We start from the raw sequence: 24,032 nt of genomic DNA on the forward strand, positions 1-24,032 counted from the left end.
ACTCCGGGCTTTTGCTATACCTTTTCAGCAGATACCTTTCTGTAAAAGCTAAACTCTGTCTACCCGCTAATCCACATCAGGGAGCATATCAGTTGAGGGATCATGAGTGATGATATCAGAAACCCTGCAGCCTTCAGAGTTATCAGACGATAGAAGCCTGGGGGAATAATAGTCAGCCATCCTCTGGAGACCCAACACCATAACCAGAGAGTGAGAGGAAGGGGTTTTGGTATTGGTAAATATGGGGCCCTACTTTGTGTGTTTGACCTCCTTGGGGTCTATGGCCAGAAGTGGCATCATTGGGTCAAAGGGTATAACAGTTTAATAACTTTTCTCATATAGTGCCAAGTTGTTTTCCAGAAAGCTGGAACCAATTCATCTCCCCACAGGCAGTTAATACACCTGTCTTCCTGAAGTCTCTCCATAATCGATTACTTCCGTCTTTTGTCATTTTTGCGTTCTTGTAAAGGTCTGGTTTAAGGGGCATGACAGTGTCTGACTGGGGAGTAATTAATCAGTCATTCTCAATTATGGGGTTAAAGGGCCCAGGGGCACCCTGGGTAAGGTGAACTCACACCTGAATTCCAGAACAAAGCCCTTACCTGTGCTAACCTTGTTACCAAGGGGTTAAACTTAACAAGGGAGGCAGTGTCATCATCTCAGGTCCCCAGGGAGGCCCTTGCCACTCTCTCCATGATGCACAATGTCCAAGCTGGAAGGGATCGGTCCCTGCGTGTTTGAAATCATACATGTGCCTGTGTCTGTGCCTAGGACACACACACACAGATACACACACACACACACACACACACACACACACACTCTACAGAATCACAGATTTGCAAGGTAGAGGAAACAGATCTTACTTTAGAGGAGGAAATGGAGGTCCAGGGAAGGGAAAGAACATGTCCAAAGTCACACAAAGAATCAATGGCAGAGACAGAACTCAAACCTGGATTCTTTGGTCTCCAGATCCACCCTCACTGATGACTGTGCTCCTTGCCTCACAGGACATCTAGTCCAACCGCTTCATTTTACAGAAAAGGAAACTGAGGCTCGGGGAAGTGAAGGTATTAGTCCAAGGCCCAATAGCTAGTACCTAGGGAAAGGAGGATCCGAATCCACCGCCTTTGGGGCCAAAGCTCCACTCCGAGGGTCTGGGGATGGACTTTGTGGGGTTGGGGGCGGAGGAAGAGGACCAGTGCAGCCACAGAAATCAAGCCCTAGGCTTTAAGGTCGGCAAGGGGCTTTTATAGACACGTTCTCCTTGGGGTCTCCCACAATCCTGGGAGGTGATCCTCGTCCTTTTACAGAGGAAGAAACTGAGGCTCAAAGAGGCTCTTCCAGCCAGGTGTCAGAGGCAGAATTGGAACCCAGTTCCCCACTGACTGAGCTGTCATTCTTACCACTCGAGTGCCCAGCCTGGGAGGAGGTGGGCTCGGAGGTAAGTGCCAGGGCGCCCAGTGTCCGGCGCCAGGGCACGTGCGGAGGGAGCCGACTGGCAGCGGCAGCCGCTGCCGCCGAGCGCTGGAGCCTCGGTGCTACCTTAAGGGGCGCTGACATCAGCCTGGGCCGGCCCGCCCCCCCGGCCCCCCCCGTGGGTGGGATTTCCTGCGCCGCCGCCGCCGCGGGTCAGCTGGTCCCAGTCCCTCCCCCAGCCCGCCCCCCACCCCTCCCGCCTCCCCCCAGCCGTCCCCTCCCGCTCCCGCTCCGGCTCCCCGAGCAGGTTCCGCGGCCACTCCGCTCTCTTGCATCCCGTCCCGTTCCGTTCCGTCCCGTCCCGGCCGCTCCTGCTCTGCCCTGGCCGGCCCACGTCCAGTCGCCGCCGCCGCCGCCGCCGCCGCCGCCGCCGCCGCCGGGGCCGCTGCCAACCCCACCGGCTCCGACTCCGGGTCCGAGGCCGCGTCTCAGGCCGAGCGGGCGGCCGGAGCGGGGCCGCGGCCCCCGGCCCTCGGCGCCCGGCCCTGCGTGGCCGCCCCTGCCGCCGCCCGCGCCCGCCGGGGCCCGGAGGGATGTGGAAGCCACAGGATGCCCGGCCTCGGCACCGGAAAGAGGTTTAAGCCCACCAAGTACATCCCGGTCTCCACGGCCGCCGCCCTCCTGGTGGGCGCCTCCACGCTCTTCTTCGTCTTCACGTGAGTACGCCCGGGGAGCTGGAGGCTGGGGGGCGCGGGCCGGGGGGGCCGGAGGCTGGGGGACCTGGACTAGGAGGCCGGAGGCGGGGGGCACCCCGGCCAGGGGGCTGGGGAGCTGGGAGCTGGGGCCAGGGACCGCAGCCAGGGGGCCGGAGGCAGGGGGAGACCCCGATCCGGGGGCCCAGGGATCCGGGAGGTGGGGGGGCCAGGGCACTCCGACTAGGGGGCCGGGGACCTGGGGAGCTGGAGGCCGGGGTCTCCTTCCCGCCCGCCTGCATCCCTGCAGCCGCCTGGCAGCCAGCCTCCACCAGTCGGCCCCTCTCGGGGTTTCCCCCATCCCTGGTCCGGCCCGGGTCTGTCTCTGGTGTGGGCTGCGGACGGGGACGGGGCTGTGCTCTGCTCCCTCCCAAAGAAAGGAGGGAAAGGGATACCGGGAGGACCGCGGGATGTAGCTCGGCTGGGCTGGGAGAGCGGGGCCCTGGGGAGTACCCCAGCTGGCCCTAGGCGCGCGGCTACCCGAGAACAGAGCCGGACAGGGCCGGGCTGAGAGCCTCCATCCTCTGCCTTGCCTTGACCCCTTGTTCTCTAGATGCCCCCTCCCCCCCTTCATCCTGCCTTCTCAGTGTGCACACGCTCCCCTCCCCCCTGAGCTTCCTCCTTCTGTGGCCCCCCCGCTGACCTCTTGCACATCACCCCTTTCTCCATACACACCTTCGGGTGCCCTTTCCGCCTTACTTGGGCTGACCACCCAGCTCGGTCTCTCCACCCCTCATTCCCCTTGACTAGTCCAGCCCACCCATCCCCTCTAACCCTGAGTCACCCCGGGTTTCCCCCTCCCCGGTGTCCCACCCCTCATCTCCAGGAGCAGTGCCCCTGCACTGGGTGGGAGTCCTGGGGTGAGGTGCTGCCCACTCCTGCCAGCCCGGGGCATAGTGGGTGGACTCTGCCGGTGGCTGCTGCTGGGAGGGGGCTGTGTCTGTCTGCGGGAGGCTGCGGCTTGTGGGTCTGTCTGCCGGTCTGTGCTGGCCTTGGTCTGGGGGAGGGGGGTTGTGCCCATGGGGGGTTCGGCTGCTGCCGGTTTCAGCTATGGGAAGGAAGGACTTGGGGAGGCTGGCAGGCTGGCAGGCTGAGGCTGACCCTCAGGCCTGCAGAGGGCAGCCCCTAGATTCTGGAGGGTCTGGGCTCCTCGAGTTTCTCCTGCCTGGCTTGCCTCCCCAGCCCCCCACTAGCTGGCCTGTTTGTGTTCCATAGGCAGTGTTTTGATTAAAACAAATTGCAGCGTTCAGATTTCCTGGGCAATACTTTCCCTCTGCCATTGGCTGCTGACGCCCCAAATGGGCTTGTCAGTCATAACTCAGAGTCTGATGAGGCTTGGGAGGCAGGGTTGGGAGATGGGGGCACAGGAGACATGGGAGCCCCAGATTTGGAGTTGAAAGACTTGGGGTTCTGTTCCTGGCTCTGTGACCTTGGGTGAGACGTCTCTTTTCCCAGGAACCTCAGTTAACCTAAAATGAGAGGGCACCACATATCTCTCTGGCCTTCCTAGCTCTGCCATCCTCTGCTCTAAGATTCTTTCCACGCTGTGTGTTCCAGGGCCTCTCCTGGCTCCAGCCCTCTCTGCTCTTTCCTGAGCCTCAGTCAAAGCATGGTCTTCCATTCAGAGCGAGGCCTACTTGAGTCCTGGATCTGGTCAGTTTGGGCCTGGAGCAGGGGGAGGTAGAAGAGAAGGAAGGAGGACAGGGAGAACCTTTCATTCTAGAGAAGGCATCTCCATCTTCCAATGGCTCAGAACAGCCCCTTGGTCACCTCAGACTTACCTGTGTGACTAAGCCTCCTTCTGCCTCCTTTGATGGCGTTGACTAGCCAGGGTTCAAATCTCAGCTCTGCCCCTAAGTGTATGACCTTGGGCAAGTCTGGGCTTCAGTTTCCTCACCTGTAGAATGGACAAGGGTTGGACAAAGGGGCCTCTTCGGGCCTTTCTACCTTAGTGTCTGGGCTCTCAAACATGCTTCCCTAGAGGTGGGGCAGTGCCACCCTGTCACCTGGCCCTGCCCAGCAGAACAAGCGCCAGCAGCATCTGGACGCCCGCTTTAGGAGAGTGCAAGATGTGGCATCAGGAAACCTAGGTTCGCAGACTCATTCTACCACCGACTCACTCTGTGATCCCTGGGCAAGTCACTTCCGTCTCCCTCTCGGCCTCACTTTTCCTTTCTGGAAAATGGCACTAAATAGTCCTCCCACTTCCGACCTCATCAGGCTGCTGTGTGGAAAGAGCTTCCCAACCTTTAGATACTAGAGAAATGGGCACTGTGGAATCCCTGCTCTCCTCGTGACCTTGGGCAAATTCCCCCCGGCCTCAGTTTCCTCATCTGTAACATGAAGGGATGGACTCCAGTTACCTCCAAATCTCATATTCTTTATGTTGTCACCTAGAGCAAGGAGCTTTTAAAGCATCAGTAGTAATTTAGAGATGCTGTTATGGAATATTCGGATTTCCAAAGAGTGAAAGTTGAGGGTCATCCAAAGGACGAGGGAGAGGCGCCTAGTGGGTGTGAGCAGGCTGTAGACCATTGCTATCCAAGAATTATGCAAGAGCAGCATTGCAAAGGCTTGTCAGCAGAAAGATGTGGGACTGGAGAAGGAGGTTGGGGGGGCTGGCCGTCGAACCGGCAGTGAGGATAACAGATACCCAGCTATCCGCCTCATCAGCCTGATGTCAACAGCACATTGGGCAACTGGGGAGATTTATTTGGGGGGGGGTGCAAGAGTTACCCAGGACAGGATGGGCAGGCACCAATTGAGGGAGGGCTTGTCCTCTTCTGGGAAAACCCTGCCTCTAAGAATGGTGCAGGCCATTGATTCCTAACCTTTGAGTCGGAGGACACATTTTTAAAATGTAAACATTTCTTGGCCTTCCCTCTGTGCAGAGTTTTACTATTAAGACCTACTGATTGAACAAATCCACAACCACAAAAAATTACTATGCATTCAAGAATAAATTTTTATCTTCCCAATCATGTCAAAACCTCAGAGCTAGAAGGGGCCTGGGAAGCGTCAGGCCAGCCAGCAGACCCCCAGCTGCTACCTGAAGGCCATCTACATGTATTTTGAAAAGAAAAATCTTTGTGAGTGATGATGATGATGGTGGTGGCTGACATTTATATGGCACCTTCTAGAGCTGGTCTCATCTGATCCTCACAACAGCCCTGGGAGCTAGGTGCCATTATGATCCTCACTTTACAGTTGAGGAAGCTGAGGCAGAGAGCAGTTAGTTGACTTGCCCAGCTAGTATTTGTGTGAAGACAGATTTGAACTCAGGGCTTCCTGACTCCAGGCCCAGTGTTCTACCCACTGCACCACTAACTTGCCTTGGGTACCAGAGGAGCTGGAGTTTAATCATAGCCCTGGCACCGATTTACTGTGTGACCTTAGAAAAGATCTTTCCTCTCCTCCCTCTGAACCTCGCCTTTAAGCTCGGGTCCCAATATCTGTCCTGTCTGTGGGGCCCAGTGGCTAGCAGAGGGTCCAGCCCATAGCTGGTGCTCAATCGCTGTGGGCCGATGGGTTTCTGTAGGGTACAGAGGCCAGACTCGGATGCCACTGGGCTCGGCTTAAAGGCCCGTCTCTAAGACTTCCTAGGTGTGTGTCCTTGGGGAGCTACCATTTCCTTTCCTACAAATTGAAGGGTTTTCTATAGATGGCCTCTGAGGTCCTTTCTAGAACTCGGAGTCGTTGTTTTAAAAGCGTTTAATTAAGCATAAAACTCTCTACAGATGTGAGAGCTATTAAGCCCCTTGGCAGATGACAGACTAAACCCTATTACAGATGTGAGGGGGCGCCAAGCTTCATTGCAGATGGGAGGGCCATTAAGCCTCATTATAATGGGAAATTTTAAACCCTATTATAGCAGGATATGAAGGGCATTAAGTCTCTTTAGTGGCAAGGGTGCCAGGCTGGTAATCAGAAGGCCTGGGCTTTCTGCCGCCCCACCAAAGGACTGTGGTGCCCTGGGCGAGGCCTTTGGGCCTCAGCTTCCCCATCTGTAGAATGAAGAAGGAAGGAGAGGGCAGAGTTTCTCCCAGAGGCGTGCATCTTCAGTTAGGGGCATTTGGGGGTGGGCTCTTTGCAGGTGATTTGGAAGGTGGGCAACTGAGGCTGATTTTGGCCCTCCTTAGATGCATCATCTTCTCTGAGCCTCAGGACAACTCTGTGCAGAAGGGACTGCTAGTGTTCTCATCCACATCTGACAGATTAGGAAACTGAGCCCCAGAGGGGTGTAGTGGAAAGAAAACTGGTTCTGAGTTCAAACCCCGCCTTTGACCTTACTCCTCATGTAACCTTGGGCAAGCCTTAATCTCTCTGGATGGCAGCTTTGGCCTGTGTAAAATGAGGGCATTGAAGTGAACCCCCTCAAAGTTGGCTTCCAAATATATGATCCCCTGGTCCTGCCAGAATCACAAAGCTATTACGCATCAGAGGTGAGATCTGAACCCAGGGCTTCCTCACTCCAGGTTCATGCCTCCATCTGATGACCTTACCTTGTTCCCAGGTCTCCCCATGGGCCTTGTTTCCTAGATGGGTCCTTGGTGGGCAGCCTGGGAGTTCCATTCCTAGCCAGCCAAAGCAGTGGGTGGGCTTGGCCACAAGCTAGGCCCCCCAGTCTAGAGGCAGAATATCTGGCCTAGGACCATATTCTTTGCTTGAGGCTAGCCTGGGAGCCATGGGGCTGGGGACCCTCACCACCTCTGCAATCCAAGGGCATTGGGGTCTTTACAATGGCTCCCTGAAATAGGGAAGCTGGCCAGTTGATGAATAATAATTGCGATAAGGGCGGATCTTTCACAAGGTCACACAGCTAGTAAGCAGTAATAGTAATTATTAGCATTTATGTATTTGCAAAGTGCTCTGTGCGTATTATTGAATCTTCCCCTCAAACCTAGCAGGTGGGGGCAATTCTGCTCCTTTCAAAGTTGAGGAAACTGAGACAGATGTTGTTTCTTGCCCAGGGTCACGTAACTAGTAAGGGACTCAGGCCGCATTTGAACTCAGATCCTCTTAACTCCCCCAGTCCTGGGCTCTGCCCACTGAACTGAGCTACCTTCAGTCCTGAACGTGGTTTCTTGGAGTCTGGGGGATTTCAGCTCCTCACATTTATTCCCTTCTCTTTGCCTCAGTTTCCCTACCTATAGAATTAGGGGGTTGGAGCAGAACCCATATGTCTCAGTCTCTTAGGGCTCTCTCTGATCATTGTTTATCTAATAAACATATGGATGAACTGTGTTTGGTCCCTGAGCTACAAGGTTTGGGTCAGATGTGGCCCTAGCCTTCCAGGAGGCTAGGAGCATATACCTGGCCAGGTCAGTACTTCTGAGTCTGTGAGTTTGGCCATGTGGAAATCTCAGCCCATCTCTAATGGAGCAGATGAGTCTGAAGGGATTCCCTCCCTGGGGCTTGAAGAGGTGAAATGACTGGGCCGGCCGCCTAGCTAAGTGTCTGAGTATATATACACACACTCTGAGTGTATAAGTATATATACTGAGTATATGTACTAAGAAGGTGTATATATACATACACATATACACACACACTAAGAAAGTATATATATATATACTAAGAAAGTGTGTATATATGTGTATGTGTATATAAATATATATATATATATATACATATATATATATATATATACCCACTAAGTGTTTATACTAAGAAAGGCAAAGAACCAGGTTCCCTGCCCTCTGGTGGAGGAGGTAACTTGAAAACATCCTGTGTGCACAAGACACATGCCTGGCACGGAGGCTGGACACCACTCTTAAGCTCTCGTGTCATGAGGTCCTCTTTTTAGACATGTTGTCTTCCTCATTAGAATGTAAGCTTCCAGAGGGCAGGGAGTTTTTTCCTTTTTGGGGGGGGCAGGGAGTTTTCCCCTTCTTTCTTTGTATTGCCAGCTCTTCAGCTCTTAGAGCAGGGGGGCAGTAGTAGGTGCTTAAGATGTGCTGGTTGGGTGGTTAATTGATTGGTGGAACCCAAGACTTGTGAGCTCTGAGTCTTTAACCCTCCTCTACTGCTCCCTGGTGCCCTCCCTGGGAAACTATGATATACAATAATTCAATTCAGCTTGGAAGGTAGAAATGGAAACAGATAACTCTGTGAGGTCCCAGGGAGGCAGGAAACACGTTTTCATTAAATGCCTACTATGTGACAGGCACTATGGGAAGTGCACTTAGGGGTAACGTTGTTACTGTTGAAGGGTGGAATCAGGTTGGGGGTGGGTGCTTCCCGGAGGAGGTGGCTCTCAATCATAACAAATGCACCAGGGAGAGAGGGACAGGGAGATCTGTGCTTTGTTTGAAGGTTGATGAAGTGTAGGGGGAAGGACTCTGCAGTTGGAACCTGGTTCGAATCCCAGCTCAGCCACTTGCTAATAGGATTGTGGGTAAGCCTCTTGCCTGCTCTGCCTCATTTACTCATCCGAGTTGACTGCCAAGGTTCTTTCTGGCTCTCAGTTTCTGGATTCTGGTACCAAGTCAGCTCTTACTTTCAAAGTGCTTCTGGTCAAAATGGGCAAAAAATAGTGGTCACAAGGAAGGTGGTGAGGAAGGGGAGAAAGGCCAAGCAGAAGCCCATGTCCTTTCTGGGCAAAGCCTTTCCCCTCTTGGGGCCTCATTTTCTCCATCTGTAAAATGAGAGGTTGGACTGGAGGCTCTTTGAGGTCCCTCTCACTTCTAAGTTCTATGAACCTCAAGCTGGAAAGCCCTTGCATTCAGGGCCCCTCGGGCCACGTGGATCAGGCTGGAGTTCTCAGTGTCCAGCTGATTTCCAAGTTGTGTGTGTGTGTGTGTGTATCTGTGTCTGTGTGAATCTCTGTGTATGCGCGCATCTGTGTATGTCAGAATCTCTGTATGTGTCTGTGGCTGGGCTTGGGGGGGTGGGATGGCTCCTCCTCATGCACCAGGATGCCGCCTTGGCCATGTCTCCAGGATGTCAAAGCTGAGGCTCACCTGTGCCCTTAGACCCATTTTATTTTTAGCTTCTGATGGAGAGTTGGGCAGGGCTGGGAGCCCCAGCAGGCAGCCTCAGCTTTGCTTCCTCATCAATACACCTTGAGTTAGTAGCACTCAGTTGCCTGCCCCATCCCAGCCCTGGGCCCCTGTGGATTCAGCACGAGGCTAGTGGCAAGAGAGGAAGCAGAACTTGGGTTCAAACCCTTGCCTTGTTACCTGTATGATCTCTGATGAGTCTTCCTCCCTGCAGGCCTCAGTTTCCACATCAGTAAACAGAGGGGGTTGGATTGGTGTTCGGTCATGTCTGACTCTCTGTGACCACATGGACACCAATGCTGTCTGTGGGGTTTTCTTGGAGTGGCTTGCCATTTCTTTTTCCAGTGGATTAAGGTTGTGCCTTGTCTAGAGTCACACAGCTCGTGAGTGTCTGAGTCTGGATCTGAAGTTAGGTCTTCCTAACTTAAGGCCCACCGAACCATCTAGCTGCTTATCCGGGGCTGGATGACCCCTCAGGCCCTCTCCAGCTTTGAAACAGCGATAAAGCATTTGTGAGAAAATAATAACAGCTTCAGCACCGACATCTGTGTTAGAGGAGGCTGTAGAGGTGTGCGAAAAGCTTGATAAGACCTTTTCAATCAACCAACAAATATTTAAGTGCCTACTGTTTGCCAGGCACTGGGGAAAGAAAGAAAGAGAAAGGAAGAAAGGGAGAAAGAGAAAGAGAAAGGAAGAAAAAAAGAAAAGGAGGAAGAAAAGAAAAGAGGAGGGAAGAGAGATAGAAAGAGAAACAAAGAAAGAGAAAGGAAGGAAGGAAAAGAAAGAGAGAGAAAGGAAGGAAGGAAGAAAAGGAAAGAGAGAAGGAGATAGAAAGAGATAGAGGGGGAGAGAGAGAGGAAGAATAGAAAAGGAAGGAAGAGAGAGGAAGAAGAGAAAAGGAGAGAGAAAGATAGAAAGGAAGAGAAAGAAAAAGGAAGAAAGGAAGGAAAAAAGAAAGGAAGGGAGACAGGGAGAAAGAGAAAGAAAGAAAGGAGGAAGAGAAAGAGAGAGAAAAGAAGGAAGAAAGGAAGAAATGGAAAGGGAGAAAAAGAGATAGAAAGAGACAGAGGGGGAGAGAGAAAGAAGGAAAGAAAAAGAAAAGGAAGAGAAAGCGAGAAAGAAAGAAGAAAGGAAGGAGAGGAAAGAGAGAAAGAAAAAGGAAGAGAAAGAGAAAGAAAAAGAAAGGAAGGAAAGAAGAAATAGAAAGAAAGAGAGAGATAGAAAGAGAGACAGGGAGAAGAAAGAGAGAAAGAAAGAAAGAAAGAGAAGCCCTGCCCTCCAAGAGCTTCCACTTTAACCCCTGGCACTTGACAGACCTTTGAGGTGGATATGTAGAGGCTGCTGCTTGATTGTGAGGGATTCTATCTGGAGAAACACATCCGTAGAACACATAATGGCAATACTATACATCACCACAATGCTGGCATTTCAGTAGTGCTTCAAGGTCTCCAAAACACTTTATAAATACTATCTCATTTGATCCTCACAACCACCCTGGGAGTGGGTGCCGTTATTGTCCCCATTTTACAGATGAGGAGATTGCCTTGCCCAAGGTCACATAGTAATGGGCAGAGTCTGGATTTGAACCTAGGTCCAGGACACCTCCAATCTAGGGCTCCATCTACGGTCCTCCAGCACTGCCGTTGTTATTTGATTATTCTCTGAGCTGCTGCTGTTGGGGAGGGATCCTGCTCTGGGAATGGGCCTCTGCCTCAGGAGGGAGGCAGCACAGGGGTAGACCCTTTGAGGATAGGTCTGTCCTGAGGAAACCTAGGACGGCAAAATGTGTTCCAATGATGGGCTCCACCCATCTAGGTCCTTCTCATGTCTTCTGTAGCAAATGACCCTGAAAATGGACTTTTAGGGTCCTCAGTTTCAAGCTGGACAGTAATTTAGAGAACATGTAGTCCAGCCTCCTCCCTTTAGTGATAGGGAAACTAAGGCTGAGGGGGAGAGCGAGTTGCTTAAGGTATTAAGCTAAAAAGCAAAGCCAACTTCGGATTTGGACCCGTATCGCTTGACTCTGCATTGACTACATTTCCCACTACATCCCACTGCCAACCATTCCGTCAGATTTGGAGTCATAGGCCCTGGGTTCGAATCTGTCTCTGTTGCTTGCTGTATGTTTGGTGATGGCCAGATCACTTCCCCTCTCCCAGGCCCTAGTCTCCTCCTTCTGTAAAAAGAGGGTGATGGAATAGAGGACCTCGAAAGTACCTTTTGGTGCTTAACCTGTGGTCCTATAATGGAAGGGTTACCGCCTCCTCCTTGAAGCCTTCCTGTCTGAGCTCAGGACTGGAAGTGAGCTCTTATCTTGAGGGTGCTCCCCCCCCCCAGTATTGTACTTGTCTGCACTTATTAGGCACCGTTAGGTACCAGGTGATGGACATACCAAGACTCAAAGAGACCTCCTTTGCTTAAGGACCTTACTCCAGTCTAGAGATGCCACTCAACCTTCTCTTTCTAACTAGAGTGTGGGTGCTGGTCCTCCTCATGGCACCCAACTGATCAGATGCTTAATAAGTCTTGAAACTGAGCTTTCCTGGGCGGGGCTTGCTGCATCCCTCAGGACTCCCCCTCAGCTTCCTGATCCCCATTTCCTAGGCTCTCTGAGCTGGGAGAGTCCTTTAAGTCCAGTACTCAATAAAGCCTCCTGTCTTGTAGGCTGTCAAGTGGATTCTGGCCAAGTCATTTCACTCTTGTGGGGGTTTTCTTGGCAAAGAGACTGGAAAGGTTTGCTATTTCCTCCTCCAGCTTATTTTACAGATGAGGAAACTGAGGCAAGCAGGGTTAAGTGACTTGCCCAGAGTCACCCAGCTAGGAAGTGTCTGAGGCTGGATTTGAACTCAGATCTCTGGAGTCCAAACCTGGTGCTCTATCCATTGCACCACCTAGCTTCTCAGGCCTGAATTGGACTCAGTAGCCACTGAAGTGCCCTCTGACTGACATTTTGTGGTTTTAAAGTATTCTAGGAATGAAAAACTCTACCCGCAGAGGCAGGTAGCCTCAGTTTCAATTCCATCTCCTGTGGGAAGGAGACTCTTCCTGGTGCTCTCCTTTGGTGACCCCCCACCCCCAACTCCTGCCCTCCCATCAACTCTAGTGCCTTCCTGCTGACATTACCTTTCATCTACTCTCGAGGAATGTACAGAATGAGGAGGCGTTCAAAACAAAGTCCTTACCCTGTAGAGCTGTCCCAAAGTGGAATGGGCTGCCTTTGTAGGGAAGTAGTGAGCTCCCCATCCCTGGGAGGTAGTGAGTTCCCCAGCGCTGAGGTCACCACACAAAGGCCCAATGACCAGTTGTTGGTTCTGAGGTAGCCCCCGTCCAGCTCCAACATTCCAGAATTTTGGGATTTGGTCCCATTGACACTTGAATTCGGAGCCCCACAAATCCCCTGGCACTAAGAACAGTCATGGATATCTTTAGGTAAGAATGCAGGTACTGTGGTGAGTGGACCCCAAACTGGGGAACATTTAAAAACCTGGCACGGTTGTGAATCCCTGGTGGGGCTGGGGAGGGATCAGCCTTACCTGTGAGGACAGATTTCGATTTTCATCGTTTTCTGGGGCCGCAGTCTAGTGAGTAGCAGAAGTGAGACTTTGGACCTCGGTCTCTTGACTGCAAACCCCGGACACTCGGGGTGAGGCCACCTCGGCAGCCGCCCCCCCCCCCTTACAGCCAGATCCCAGGACTCTCCAGGGTTAGCCAGATCTGTTCTCCCACATGGAGCTATGTGAGTATGCATTGGGAATCCCAGCCTGTGGCCTGGAGCAGAGGGAGGGGCACCATAGCGCTCTTCAGGTGTCTGAGGGGCTTCCTTGAAGAGGAAGGTTCAGCCCTAGAGGGCAGGGCCGGATCAGTGGACCAGAACTGGGGGGTGGGGAGAGTTATAGAGAGCAAGATTTAGGCTGGAGGTCGAGGAAAACTTCCTAAATGGAGCTGTCCCAAAATGGAATGGGCCGCCCACAAAGGGGTGTGCTTCCTTGCACCACATCGTGTAATCATGGGCTTACAAGTGGAAAGGACCTTGGAGGCCCGCCTCTTACAGGTGAGGACACTGAGTCCAGAAGGTTTCGGTGACTCGCCCACGTCCTGTACACGGTGCATGAAAGGAGCGGGATTTGAGCTTCACATAGAGGCTGGCTGCCCACTGGTCAGTGACCTCACTCAGATGCAGGCTGGACTAGCTGCCCTCTGAGGTCCCTCCCTAGGACTCTAGCCGCAGTCACTGATCACACAGCTTAGGTCTAGAAGTAGAAAGGACCTCTGGGGTCACCTGGTCCATCGCCCTCTTTCACAGAAGATACTGAGGGTTAGAGAATGAAGAAACTTGCCCAAGGTCACCCGGGTGAGGCAGGATTTGAACCCAGCTCCTCTGACTCCCCAGTCAGAGGTCTTTCCAGCGTGCTGCATGACCTCCCCCATGAGCCTGGAAGGACACAGGAGCTTAGACTCAGAGCTGATGGGGGTCTTAGAGGTCATCCATTCTGATTCCTGAAGTTTGCAGATGAGGAAGCCAAGGCTTGCCCAAGCTTGCATCATAGTGAGTGAGTGGCAGAGCTGGGATTTGAACTGGGGTTCTAGATGAAGTGTTGGCTCTTACCAACCATGTGTACCTTCTCTCCCTCTGTCCCCCCCCCCACCCCCCGCTAGTCTTGCCTGGCACAGAGCTCTTGGGACAGCAGCATCAGTGAGCCCCACTCTGACAGCTAGCTCCCCAGGGGTTTGGAGCCCCAAGATGAGGGAAACCAATGCTTGTTAACTTCTCCAGCCCCCACACAGGAGGGACTAGGTGGGAGAGCTTGTGCATGGTGTGGCTGGAGTCCAGCTTTGGGGAGCCCTCTTAAAGAGTAAGAGTGGGGGTTGAAATCTGCCAAGAAATTTACTCTTTTTTTCCCTTTTTTTTTTAGCTAGGCAATGGGGTTAAGTGACTTGCCCAGGGTCACACAGCTAGTAAGTGTTATGTGTCTAAGGCCGGATTTGAACTCAGGTCCTCCTGAATCCAGGGCTGGTGCTCTATCCACTGCACCACCTAGCTGCCCCAAATTTACTCTTTTTCATCCCACCTCTCTCTGTATGTGTCCTTCTCCCCCAATTCCATGTGCCCTCATCCTGCCCCGTTGTGTTATCACATTCGGGTTTGCCCCTTGGCCAGATACCACTCTGCAGATCTCTTCTCTCTTCCTCCCCCTTCTCTCTGTCTCTGTCTCTCGTCTTCTGCCTCCCACCCCTCCTGTCCCTTCCTCATCTCTCCCTTCTCCTTCCCCCTCAGCATAGGACAGTGTAGTGGAGACTGCCTCTGGAATCAGAGGATCTGGGTTCTCCCTTCCTGTGTGATGTTGGGAAAGTCACTTTGATTCCCTGGCCTCAGTTTCCCCACCTGTAAAATGAGAGGGTGAGACTAGATGGCCTCTGAACGCCTTTCTAGCTCTGTCTACGATCCTCTCCTCCTCCTCCTCCTCCTCCTTTCTTTTCTCCTTCCCCTTTTTTCTCTTCTTCACTCATCCCCCTTTCCTTTCTCTTCTCTTGATCCTCTCTTCTCTTCATTCTCTTTTTTCATTTTCTTCTCATTCTTCCTCTCCCTCTTTTCTCTGTCTCTCTTCCTTTTCCTTTTTTCTCTCCCTCCCTTTCTTTCATCTCTTCTATCTCCTTTCTCTTCTCTTCCTTCCTTTTCTTCTTTCTCCCTTTTTTCTCTTTCTTTCATCTCTTTTTTCTCTTCTCTTCTCTCCCTTCATTCTCTTCTCCTCTTTCTCCCTTTTCTTCTCTCTTCCTTTCTTTCATCTCCTCTTCTGTCTCTTCCTTTCTCTTCTCCTCTCTCTACATTCTCTTCTGCTCTTTGTCCTTTCCTTTCCTTCTCTCTCCCTTTTTCTCTCTCCCTTTCTTTCATCTCTTTTTTCTCTTCTTTTCTCCTCTCCCTTCATTCTCTTCTCTTTCTCCCTCTCCCTCATTGCTTCTTCGCTATCCTAGCCTTCCTTCCTCTTTTCTCTCTTCTTCCACTCCTTCCCCACTGCTCTCTGGAAGATCTCTCTCTCAGGTAACCCTTAGCAATTCCTGCTTGACTATTAGTGATTGAGCATGTTTCCATTTTCTAGACTGCTGGTGCCCTCTCCCCTCCCCCCAGGATAAGGAGGGCCTCATGGGCACTCAGGGCAAGGCGCCTTGATCCAAAGGAATGTGTTTCTAAGGCAGATGGCAGAGAGAAACGACCCACCGGCGCCCCAGGATGCTCCTCTAAGAATTGGAGCACCAGCTCCATAAACAAGTTGGCGAGTTAGCAGGGCATAACCACAAGATAAGCTATCACTTACTGGCTGTGGGCTGGCCCACTTCAAGCTGGGCATCCATCCCGCTGGGCGCGGAAGGTGGTGGAGTGTGAGGACACGGAGAGAAGCCAAGAAGAGGAGAGCCTAGGAATGTGGAAAAGCCGGCAGCCCTGGGAGGAATGAGAGTTGGGGTGTAGGCAAGGGGTCCAGAAGCTTGGGGATGCCCCCCCTCTGCCTTAGCCGGGAAGCCTCTTAGATGCTTCACTTGCTCCTGGGGTAGGACCCAGTCCCAGAGTAGCATCAGCCTAGGCCTCTCAGATGGCAAGCCTTCCTTAGCTAAAGAGTGAGGCACAGGGCAGAGTGAAGGGGAGCTCCTGCCAGGTCCCTAATGTGCTGTATGGACAACTGGTGAATGTAGACACCTTCTTCAATTGCCCCCCATGGCTCCTAGTTCTGCCCTCTCTAAGGCCAGTCAGAACAAGGCTAATAGACCTTGGCAAACACCTCACTCGGAATCCTTCTTTCCCCAATGGGGCCACTGTACTCAGTGGCCTTGGGGCCCTCACAGCTCGTGAGCCAGGATCCGGTACTCCGATGAGCCAGGGAACGTTTGTCCTGGCCGGCAGGGGCAGCAGCAATGCTTTCTACAGGTATTTGAAGGCAGGGGCCTTGGGGAAGAGTGACCAGATTTGTTCTGCAAGGCCCCTGTAGGTAGGAGGAGGGGGCAGGGCTGGGATTCACAAGGAGGCAGATTTGGCCTCCCTTTTTGTTAGGCCTGGCCCGAAGGCTTACAGGCTGCCTTAGAAGGTTGTGGGCTCCTTCCCTCGCTGGAGGTCAGATTGTAGGTTTTTAGGGCTAGAAAGGGCTTTAAAAGTCATTGAGTCTGACCCTCTGCCCTAATTTTACAGATAGGAAACTGAGGCACGTAGGTGGAGTGACTCCCAGAATCACTCAGCACAGAGCTAGCCAGTGTCTGAGGTGGGCTTCAGACCCCGATCTTCTAGGCCAGTGGTTAGAGCACCAGGCCTGGAGCCAGGAAGGTCCAGGTTCAAATCCAGCCTCGGATACCTGCTAGCTGTTTGACCCTGGGCAAGTCAGTTTACCTCTGTCTGCCTCAATTTCCCCAGCCCCAAAGTAGGGGTAATAATGGCGCTTACCTGGCCGGGTCGTTGTGAGGATCAAATGAGCCATTTGTAAAGCACTTAGTGTATGCTGTATTAATGCTGGCTGTTGTTGGTGTTATTATTATTCCTGGCTCTAAGCCTGGTGCTCTATCCCATGCCCCCCTGGGCTGGGCGTCCTTTTCTGCTCTGAGTCGCAGGCTTTATGTGCTGGGGGGGGGGGTGAGGTCCTGAAGGGTGCAGAAGAATAGGCCAAGCAGGGATGGGGGAAGCTGAGAGCCAGCTTTGGGATGGCACAGTGCTGCGGTGTGTGTTTATAAAAAGGCCTGTGTGGACGGGCTTATTTTTGGCGTCGTAGAGACAGAATGTGTCCTTGGCAGCAGCCCTGGTGGGGACTTTGGAGGCACTGAGGCTGGTGTGGGTGGGCTGGGGACTCGGTGGGGACAAGCCTGGGGGGAACTTGGCTCCACTGTCTGGGGACCTGGTCATTGGGAGTCCCTGGTGGTGGCAAAGCCACCTTCCAGGAGTCACCGATGTGATGCCTGATAGGAATTTCATTTATTGATACTCATCCAATGATTTTATCCTGCTGTCTCCCCCCCCCCAAAAAAAAAGTACCCAACCAGGTTTTTTGTTACAAAGAATTGTAGTTAAGCCAACAATTTGTCTGTGGTTAACAAAGTATGTCCCGTTATGTACCCGTGGTCCACCACCTCTCTGTGGAGAGGAGGAAGGTTGCCTTTACCACCCAATCACACTTTGGAGGTTTTCTCTTAATGGCCTGCCCTGAGGTCTTGTGGAAAGAGCTATGGTTTTGAAGTCAAAGGATCTGAATTTGAATCTTTTCCCTGCTGTGAACTTCTCATGTGGCCTGGATAAAGTCAGTTCCTCTTTCTATGCCTCCAATAAATGAGGCACTTGGAGGAGCTCTAAGGGCCCTCCCAGCTCAGACATTCTGTGTTTTAAGGCTCCCCTGGCCCCACTGGAATTCTCTGTTCTAAGGTCCTGTCCATCCCCCCCCCCCCAGTTACAGCTGTGTAACTTTCTGGGTTCTAAGACCCCTCCCAGCTCCGGCATTCTGTATTTCTGTGAAGTCACACTGAGCAGTAATGGGGTCACTCCCCTGCTCCACAGTCCCCAGTGACTCCCCATTGTCCACATGACAAGGTCCAGGCCATGGATAAGCAGGGGGTTTCCACTGATGTCGACTAGCCAGACTTGTTCAGTATCTGGCTGTCTCAGATTGTAACAGGCTCCGCTTTTATGGGCCGTGACACATTTCAGAGGCTGGATTACTGGAAGCTGCCCTCTCCCCCAAACCCCTCATTTTCCAGATTGAGTCTGGAGAGATTGAGTGCCACCAGCAAGGCCCCAGAGCAGGCCCAGAGCCCTTGCGTCTTCTGACTGGTTCTGTGCAGGCCCAGTCACAGCCCCGAGGCCCCTAATGAAGATTTCTGATGGTGGGTGGAGGGTGCGGTTGGGGGCGGGTTGGCCCAGCGTGAGTCATAGCCATGAGACTGGAGAGATGCCTGGCAGGCTCATGTTTAGAGAGTGGAGACAGCCCAGGAGAGGAAGAGGACTCTAGGCCACCAGGCAGTTTTTGGTCCTTACTTCAAGCCAAATCCCTTCCTCTCCCTGGGCCTTGGTTTCCCCATTCATAACATGAAGGGGCTGGGGCCTGGTAGAGCAGGACAGTGAGATAGATGATGGACCAGGCAAGGCATCATGGCAAAGTGTCGTGATATCTTCATGGACTGGGTGACAGAAGGTAATCAATCAGTAAACATTTATTAAGTACCTACTGTGTGCCAGGCCCTGTGCTAAGTGCTGGGCTTACTAGGACAGCTAGTAAGTGACAGAGCTGGGCTTTGGACCCCCCAATCTAGCACCTGCACACACGAGCTTCCTGCCAAGCAGGCTTCCTTCTAGCTCTGAGAGCCAGTGAGTTTGTGAGTCTGTGACGAGGGCAGGGGGGCAGGATGGGAGTTCAGGGATTTGTGCTGAGAAAACTCCATGGAGCTTGGAGAAGGGGCTTTGTCTTCCTTCCGGCAGGAGGGAATGTGGGCCCGGAGACTGACCAAAGACCCAAAACTCCCCATTGTAATAGAATCTGAAAGCTAAAAGGCAGATAAGAGAAGGAGAATCATTTCAGAGAGGAAGAAACGGAGCCCTTCTGGAGGGGGAGGGACTGACCCAGGGCACTCAGCTAATAAACCGTCACACTGGGAAACCCACGTCTGCAACATGCAAAGACAAAGCCTGAGGGAAGGCCGCAGAGGAAGTAGATGGTGTCAGGCACCTGGATGGGGCCGATTCCTACCAGTGGGTGCCAACTTTGGCTCAGAGTTTCCTGGCTCCGAGGACCCAGAGGAATAATATTAAGCTCTGCAGCTTTGCTTGTCAAACAAGAGAAAGTAGACAGACAGACCTACAGAGACAAACTTTTTTTTCCTGGAACTCAGCCCAGGCAGAATTTCTCATGTGGGTCCTCATGTGTGAGACTTTGGGTGCTTGAGAGGACAGGCTGCCCAATGGAGTCTCATGAACTCTGGGGAGAGATGCTGGAGGGCCCAAAGTGGGACATCTGGGCTGGGTTCCCTGACTGGGTTCCCCCCTGGTGTATCTTATCATCTGAAGGCGAGACGGCAGGGAGGAGCTTGGGACATTCTCACAACCCAGAGTAGTTACTTTGGCTTGAGAAGACACTCGGCCTTCTCCGGCTTTCAAAGGGGTCAGGCTCCAGAATCCCATCTTTGAGTGAATTGCTTGGAACTGGGAACTTGGTGTGTTTTCCTGGAGAGACTCTGGTGGGCAGGGCCCAGCCTGGGCTGCGTTAACCCCTGCTGTGCCTGAAATGCTGGTGTGTTTCTGATGAATGGAGCATGCTAGACAGAGAGCCAGCTGGATGGGACCTCACAGGCCATACAGAGAAGAAATCGCCAATTTCTCTGTGATTTAAGTTTGCCAAGGTCTTACTCGTGATCATCCTGGGAGGCAAGGGAGCACAAGTGTTACTATCCCATTGGACAGTTGGGGAAACTGAGGCTCAGAGATGTCAGCCCTAAAGCACATATCTAGTAAGTGGCAAAGTTGAAATTTGAATCCACATCCAACTTGAATCCAACCCATATCTGAACAGGCTTTGTGAGCAAAATAAAAAAAAAATAAAGAATGTTTGATATTGGATAAGGGAACACAGAGGTTGGTCAAGTATAAGGAGAAAGTGGGGGGGAGAGCTAGATTTTAGGCAAGGTAAGACAAAGACGGAAATATATGGGGGTGGACGTCTCTAGTACAGCACCACAGGGATCAGTGCTCCATCGCTTTTTATCAACAACTTGGATGAAGGGACAAATGGCATGTTTATTACTTTTGCCAAGGATGCAGAGCTGGGGGAACTAGGTAATGTGTTGGGTGGAGGCGTCAGAATCTGGGAAGGGCTAGAACACTGGGCGAAATAGAGTAAGATGTAGTTGAATAGGGGTAAAGGAGTCTTATGCTCTGGTTCATCAAAAAAAATTGACTTCATAGATATAGGGGTAGGTGTTCAACTAGTAGTTTGTCTGAAAAAGATCTGGAGGGCTTCGTGTCTCTCAAGTTCAAAGAGTGATGTGGCAGTGAAGAAAGTTAGTGAGCTCTCAGGCTGCATAGAGCAAAGCTTAGTATCCAGGGTGGGGAGGTGAGCATCCTGCCCTGCAGAGACCACCCCTGGAATATGAGGTCCAGGTTGGGGAAAGAGGAGATACCCACATTGTGAGGGGGGTGGCTTAGCTCATGAGGAACCCCCAAACCATATCATAGTTGAACTTGGGGTATTTAGCTTAAAGATGGGGGATAGGGGGTCAGGAGCCCAGGGGATGGCCATGAGAGCTAGCTTCTGATATCTGAAGGCCATCCCCCGGAAGCAGCATCAGAACACCTCCACTTGGTATCTGAGGGTGGCGTGTGGACCAATGGGGGTGGGCCTTGGGGGAGGGGAATTGTACAGTCTGATTTCCATAGGAACAGCTGTTCTCGAGGGAATGGGCTACTCTGGGAGGTGGGGGGTGCCCTCTCCTTGGAGGCCTCCCGACAGAGTCTGGCTGCCCACTCATCAGACATGCTGTCCGAAGGGCTCCCTGATTGTGGCACCGTTGCTCTCTGTGTCTCTGAAATCCCCTTGGGCTCAGAGCGTGTCTGGTTCTCACAGGGTTGGAGATGCTGGTCATTTCAGCAGGCAGATGGGTCTGTTCTGGGTGCTGGAAAACAGTCTTTGTCTTCATGGAGCTTGTGATCTGATGGGCTGGGGGTGGTGGTTACTCGTTGGGAGCTAGAGCCTTGTGCCTGGGCTGGCGCTCTGTGCTGGGTGGGAGGGGCTCCCCATCTCCACCTCCACCAGTGTTTCCATAACAACCCTCTGAGGCCTACAGGGGATGTGGGCACAGGCAGCTGGGTCTCCTCCCTAGCCTGGCGTTCTGGCCCGGTGTTTGCCCGAGGTCTGCCCTAGCTCACTGAAGCTTTGCGCGTCTGTCCTGTGGGAGCCCTGATTCCATGGAAGTGGGCTGGGAGACGGAGTCCCCAAAGCCAGCCAGGTTTGTGCCTGACGAAGACTCTTACCCGTCCTGCCATCGGCTTCAGCCTCTCAAAAATGACAGAGTTAGACCTCAGGCCTCGAGCTGGGGTGTAGGAAGAAAGAATTTTCCAGTTTGCATTGCTCTGAAATGAGGTGGGCCGCTGTTGTGTAGCAAGCTCCCTATCCCTGGTGGTATCCAAGCAGAAGGGGGTTACCTTGACTGCTTCCCACACATCTGTTTACATCCCCATTAGACTGTGAGCTCCTTGAGTGCAGAGACTGTCTTTGCCTTTCTATGTGTCCCCAATCGCTCAGCATAGGTGCTGGTGTTTAATATTGATCAACTGTTGGAGAAGCTGAAGAAGGGTTTATTTTAACAGCATCCAGGAGTCCTGAGAAGACCAGGTGCCATCCAGGGTCCTTTTGGCTCTGAGATTCTCTGGTTCAGTGTGCGTATTGTTTCATCTGATAGAAGACAGCCTCTCATTCATTTTTGTCTTCATATTCCTAGCACCTCCCATAGTAGGCAGTCAGTAAATACTTGGTGATGGATGGGCGGATGGATTGATTGGTGATCAGTCTTGCCTGCCTGCCAGGATACACAGGGACAGGGACAGTTATAAAGGGCAGGGTTAGGGAGTGGATAGGGCAACATTCGCTTGAGTAGTGCAGAGAAGGCCTCATTTTCCCTCTGGGGAGCCATCCATCCATCCAGTGATGGCCTGGCTGTTGTCTCCTGACATCTCCTGGTGCTGGTGAAGAGACTTTGCCCCTTGGACCACGGCTTTATAACTCTCAGCATCTCCTCTTCATTATAAATGATGGGCCTTCGTTTCAGGGCCTTCACGGTCGGAAGGAGCGAGAGAGGGAGGTACAGTAGTATGATTATCCCCATTTTATGAATGAGGACACTGAGGCTCAGAGAAATTCTGTTGACTGGTGCAATAGAAAGAGCAGAGAATTTGGGGAGCTCTTGTGTGACTTTGGGTAACTCCCTTCACTTTCTTCATCTGGAAAAAGTCAGGTCTGGATATGGTCCCTTCCACCTCTAAGCTTAGCGCGGGTGACTTGCTCAGGGTCACACAGCTAGTCAATGTCAGTTGGTCTGTAAGCATTTATTAAGCACCCACTATATGCCAGGCACCTGGCTAAGCACTGAGGGAGGATACAAAGCAAGGTAAAACCAGCCCCTGCCCTCAGGGAGCTCACCTTCTAATGGGGGAGGCAACATTCAAATAACTATGTGCATACAAAATAGAGACAGAGCAGGGAAGGTAGCCTGTGAGGGAAGTCAGGACATGAACCCAGTGCCCTTCCTGTCAGGGACAGACTGTGAGGCAGAATAGAGTGACCCCTGCACTCAGAGTCCAGGTTCAATTCCCTGCTCGGCCACTTGAACAAGTCCCCTCAAAGTGCTCCCCAGCAGAGCCGCCCAAGAGGGAAAGGGGGCTGTCCAGCGCGGAGAAGGGGTTTGCCAGCACGGGAGTCTTCACACAGAGGGGTTCAGCAAAATGGCCTCCAAGGTCCCTTCTACTTCCGAGACCCCACGTTCTATGGTAGGACGTCTTTCTTACTTAAGAGAGATTGGGAGCAGCTTCCTATAGAAGGTGGGATTGTAATCGGGACTTGAAGGTAGCCAGGGAAACCGGGAGGCAGAGGAGATAGCAAAGAACATTCCAGGCATGAGGGACAGCCAGAGAAAATGCAGAGAGCCCAGGTGGAATGTCTTGCACAAGAAACAGCAAGGGCACCATCACTGGGTTCGAGAGGCCAAGAGAAGGTGGAAGGTGGAAGAAGATGGGAAAAGTAGCAGGACTGGATCATCAAGGGCTTCTTGTCTCCTCCATTAGATTGTGAGCTCTGTGAGGGCAGGGACTGTCTTTTGCCTCTTTTTGTATCCCAGACACTTAGCCTGGCACACAGTAGGTACTTAATAATTGCAATTTCTTTTAAATACCCAGCCCTTGTTTGATCTTACCAGGCCCTCCAGCTGTTGTCCCATGCCTCCTCAGTCACCTCGCTTTCAAAGGCTTCCATTTCCTCTCTTCTCCCTCCCCTAAACTCTCTGCAGTCAGGCTCCTGATCTCCTCCCTCTGAAAGTGCTCTTTCCAAAGTCCCGATGACCTCTGCATTGCCCTATCTAACGGCCTTCTCTCAGTCCTCATCCTTCCCAGAGCGCTTACCCATCCCATCTACTCCTCCTCGTCTGACCTCTCCTTTGCTGGCTTCTGGTGCGGGTCCCACCCACTGCCCTCGGGCGTCCCGCACCTCTCTGTCCTTGAGCCCTCGCTGCCTTCCTTTCTGTGCTCCCTCAGTGACCTCATCAGCTCCTCTGGGTTCAGGTATCATCTCGAAGCAGACAGCTCCCAGATGTCTCTGCTGAGCCCGAGGCAGACATCTACAAGTGTTTGCTTATGGGACATCTCAAAGCCCACATCCATAGGCATCTCAGACTCGGGAGTTAATATATGTACACAGATGAGGTAATACTGCAGTGATTGATGGGTAGGAGGCACCTGGTAAGTGCTTGTCCCCGCCTTCCCTCCTCCCCCCAGCATGTCCAGAGCAGAATTCATTTCCTTTTCCCCCAGACCCCAATTCCTACCTTCCCTGCTACTGTCAAGGACACCCTTATCATCTTTGGGCTCATCTGTGACTCCCCTGCATCCATTCAGGTGCCTATCTAGTTTCTTCCCCCTCCATAGCATCTCTGTCTACACCCCCTTCTCTCTGCTGATTCAGCACCACCTTTCCCTGGACCATTGCGATAAGCTCCTAGTTGGGCTTCCTGCCCAATTTCACCCCTCTACTCCAACCCCCACACCCCAATCGCAAAGTGATTTTTCTAAAGCACGTCTGACAGATAAACTACTCAATATACATCAGTAGTTCCCTATTACCTCCAGGATCAAATTCAAACT

The 24,032-nt window shown here is 52.4% G+C and overlaps 1 protein-coding gene across 1 annotated transcript in view; it reads left to right on the plus strand.

Annotated features, from left to right (window-relative positions):
- Window positions 1–1,679: 1,679 nt before the first annotated feature.
- Window positions 1,680–24,032, plus strand: part of ZDHHC8 (zDHHC palmitoyltransferase 8) — a 76,450-nt gene continuing 54,097 nt past the window's right edge. Inside the window, 1 exon segment of the mRNA XM_078154472.1 lies at window positions 1,680–2,135. Within this exon segment, the coding sequence (XP_078010598.1) occupies window positions 2,029–2,135 (107 nt within the window). The 5' untranslated portion in view covers window positions 1,680–2,028.

The sequence above is a fragment of the Phascolarctos cinereus genome, unplaced genomic scaffold (genome assembly GCF_003287225.1).
Source record: "Phascolarctos cinereus isolate Bilbo 61053 unplaced genomic scaffold, phaCin_HiC Scaffold_4;HRSCAF=312, whole genome shotgun sequence".
NCBI classification, from domain to species: domain Eukaryota; kingdom Metazoa; phylum Chordata; class Mammalia; order Diprotodontia; family Phascolarctidae; genus Phascolarctos; species Phascolarctos cinereus.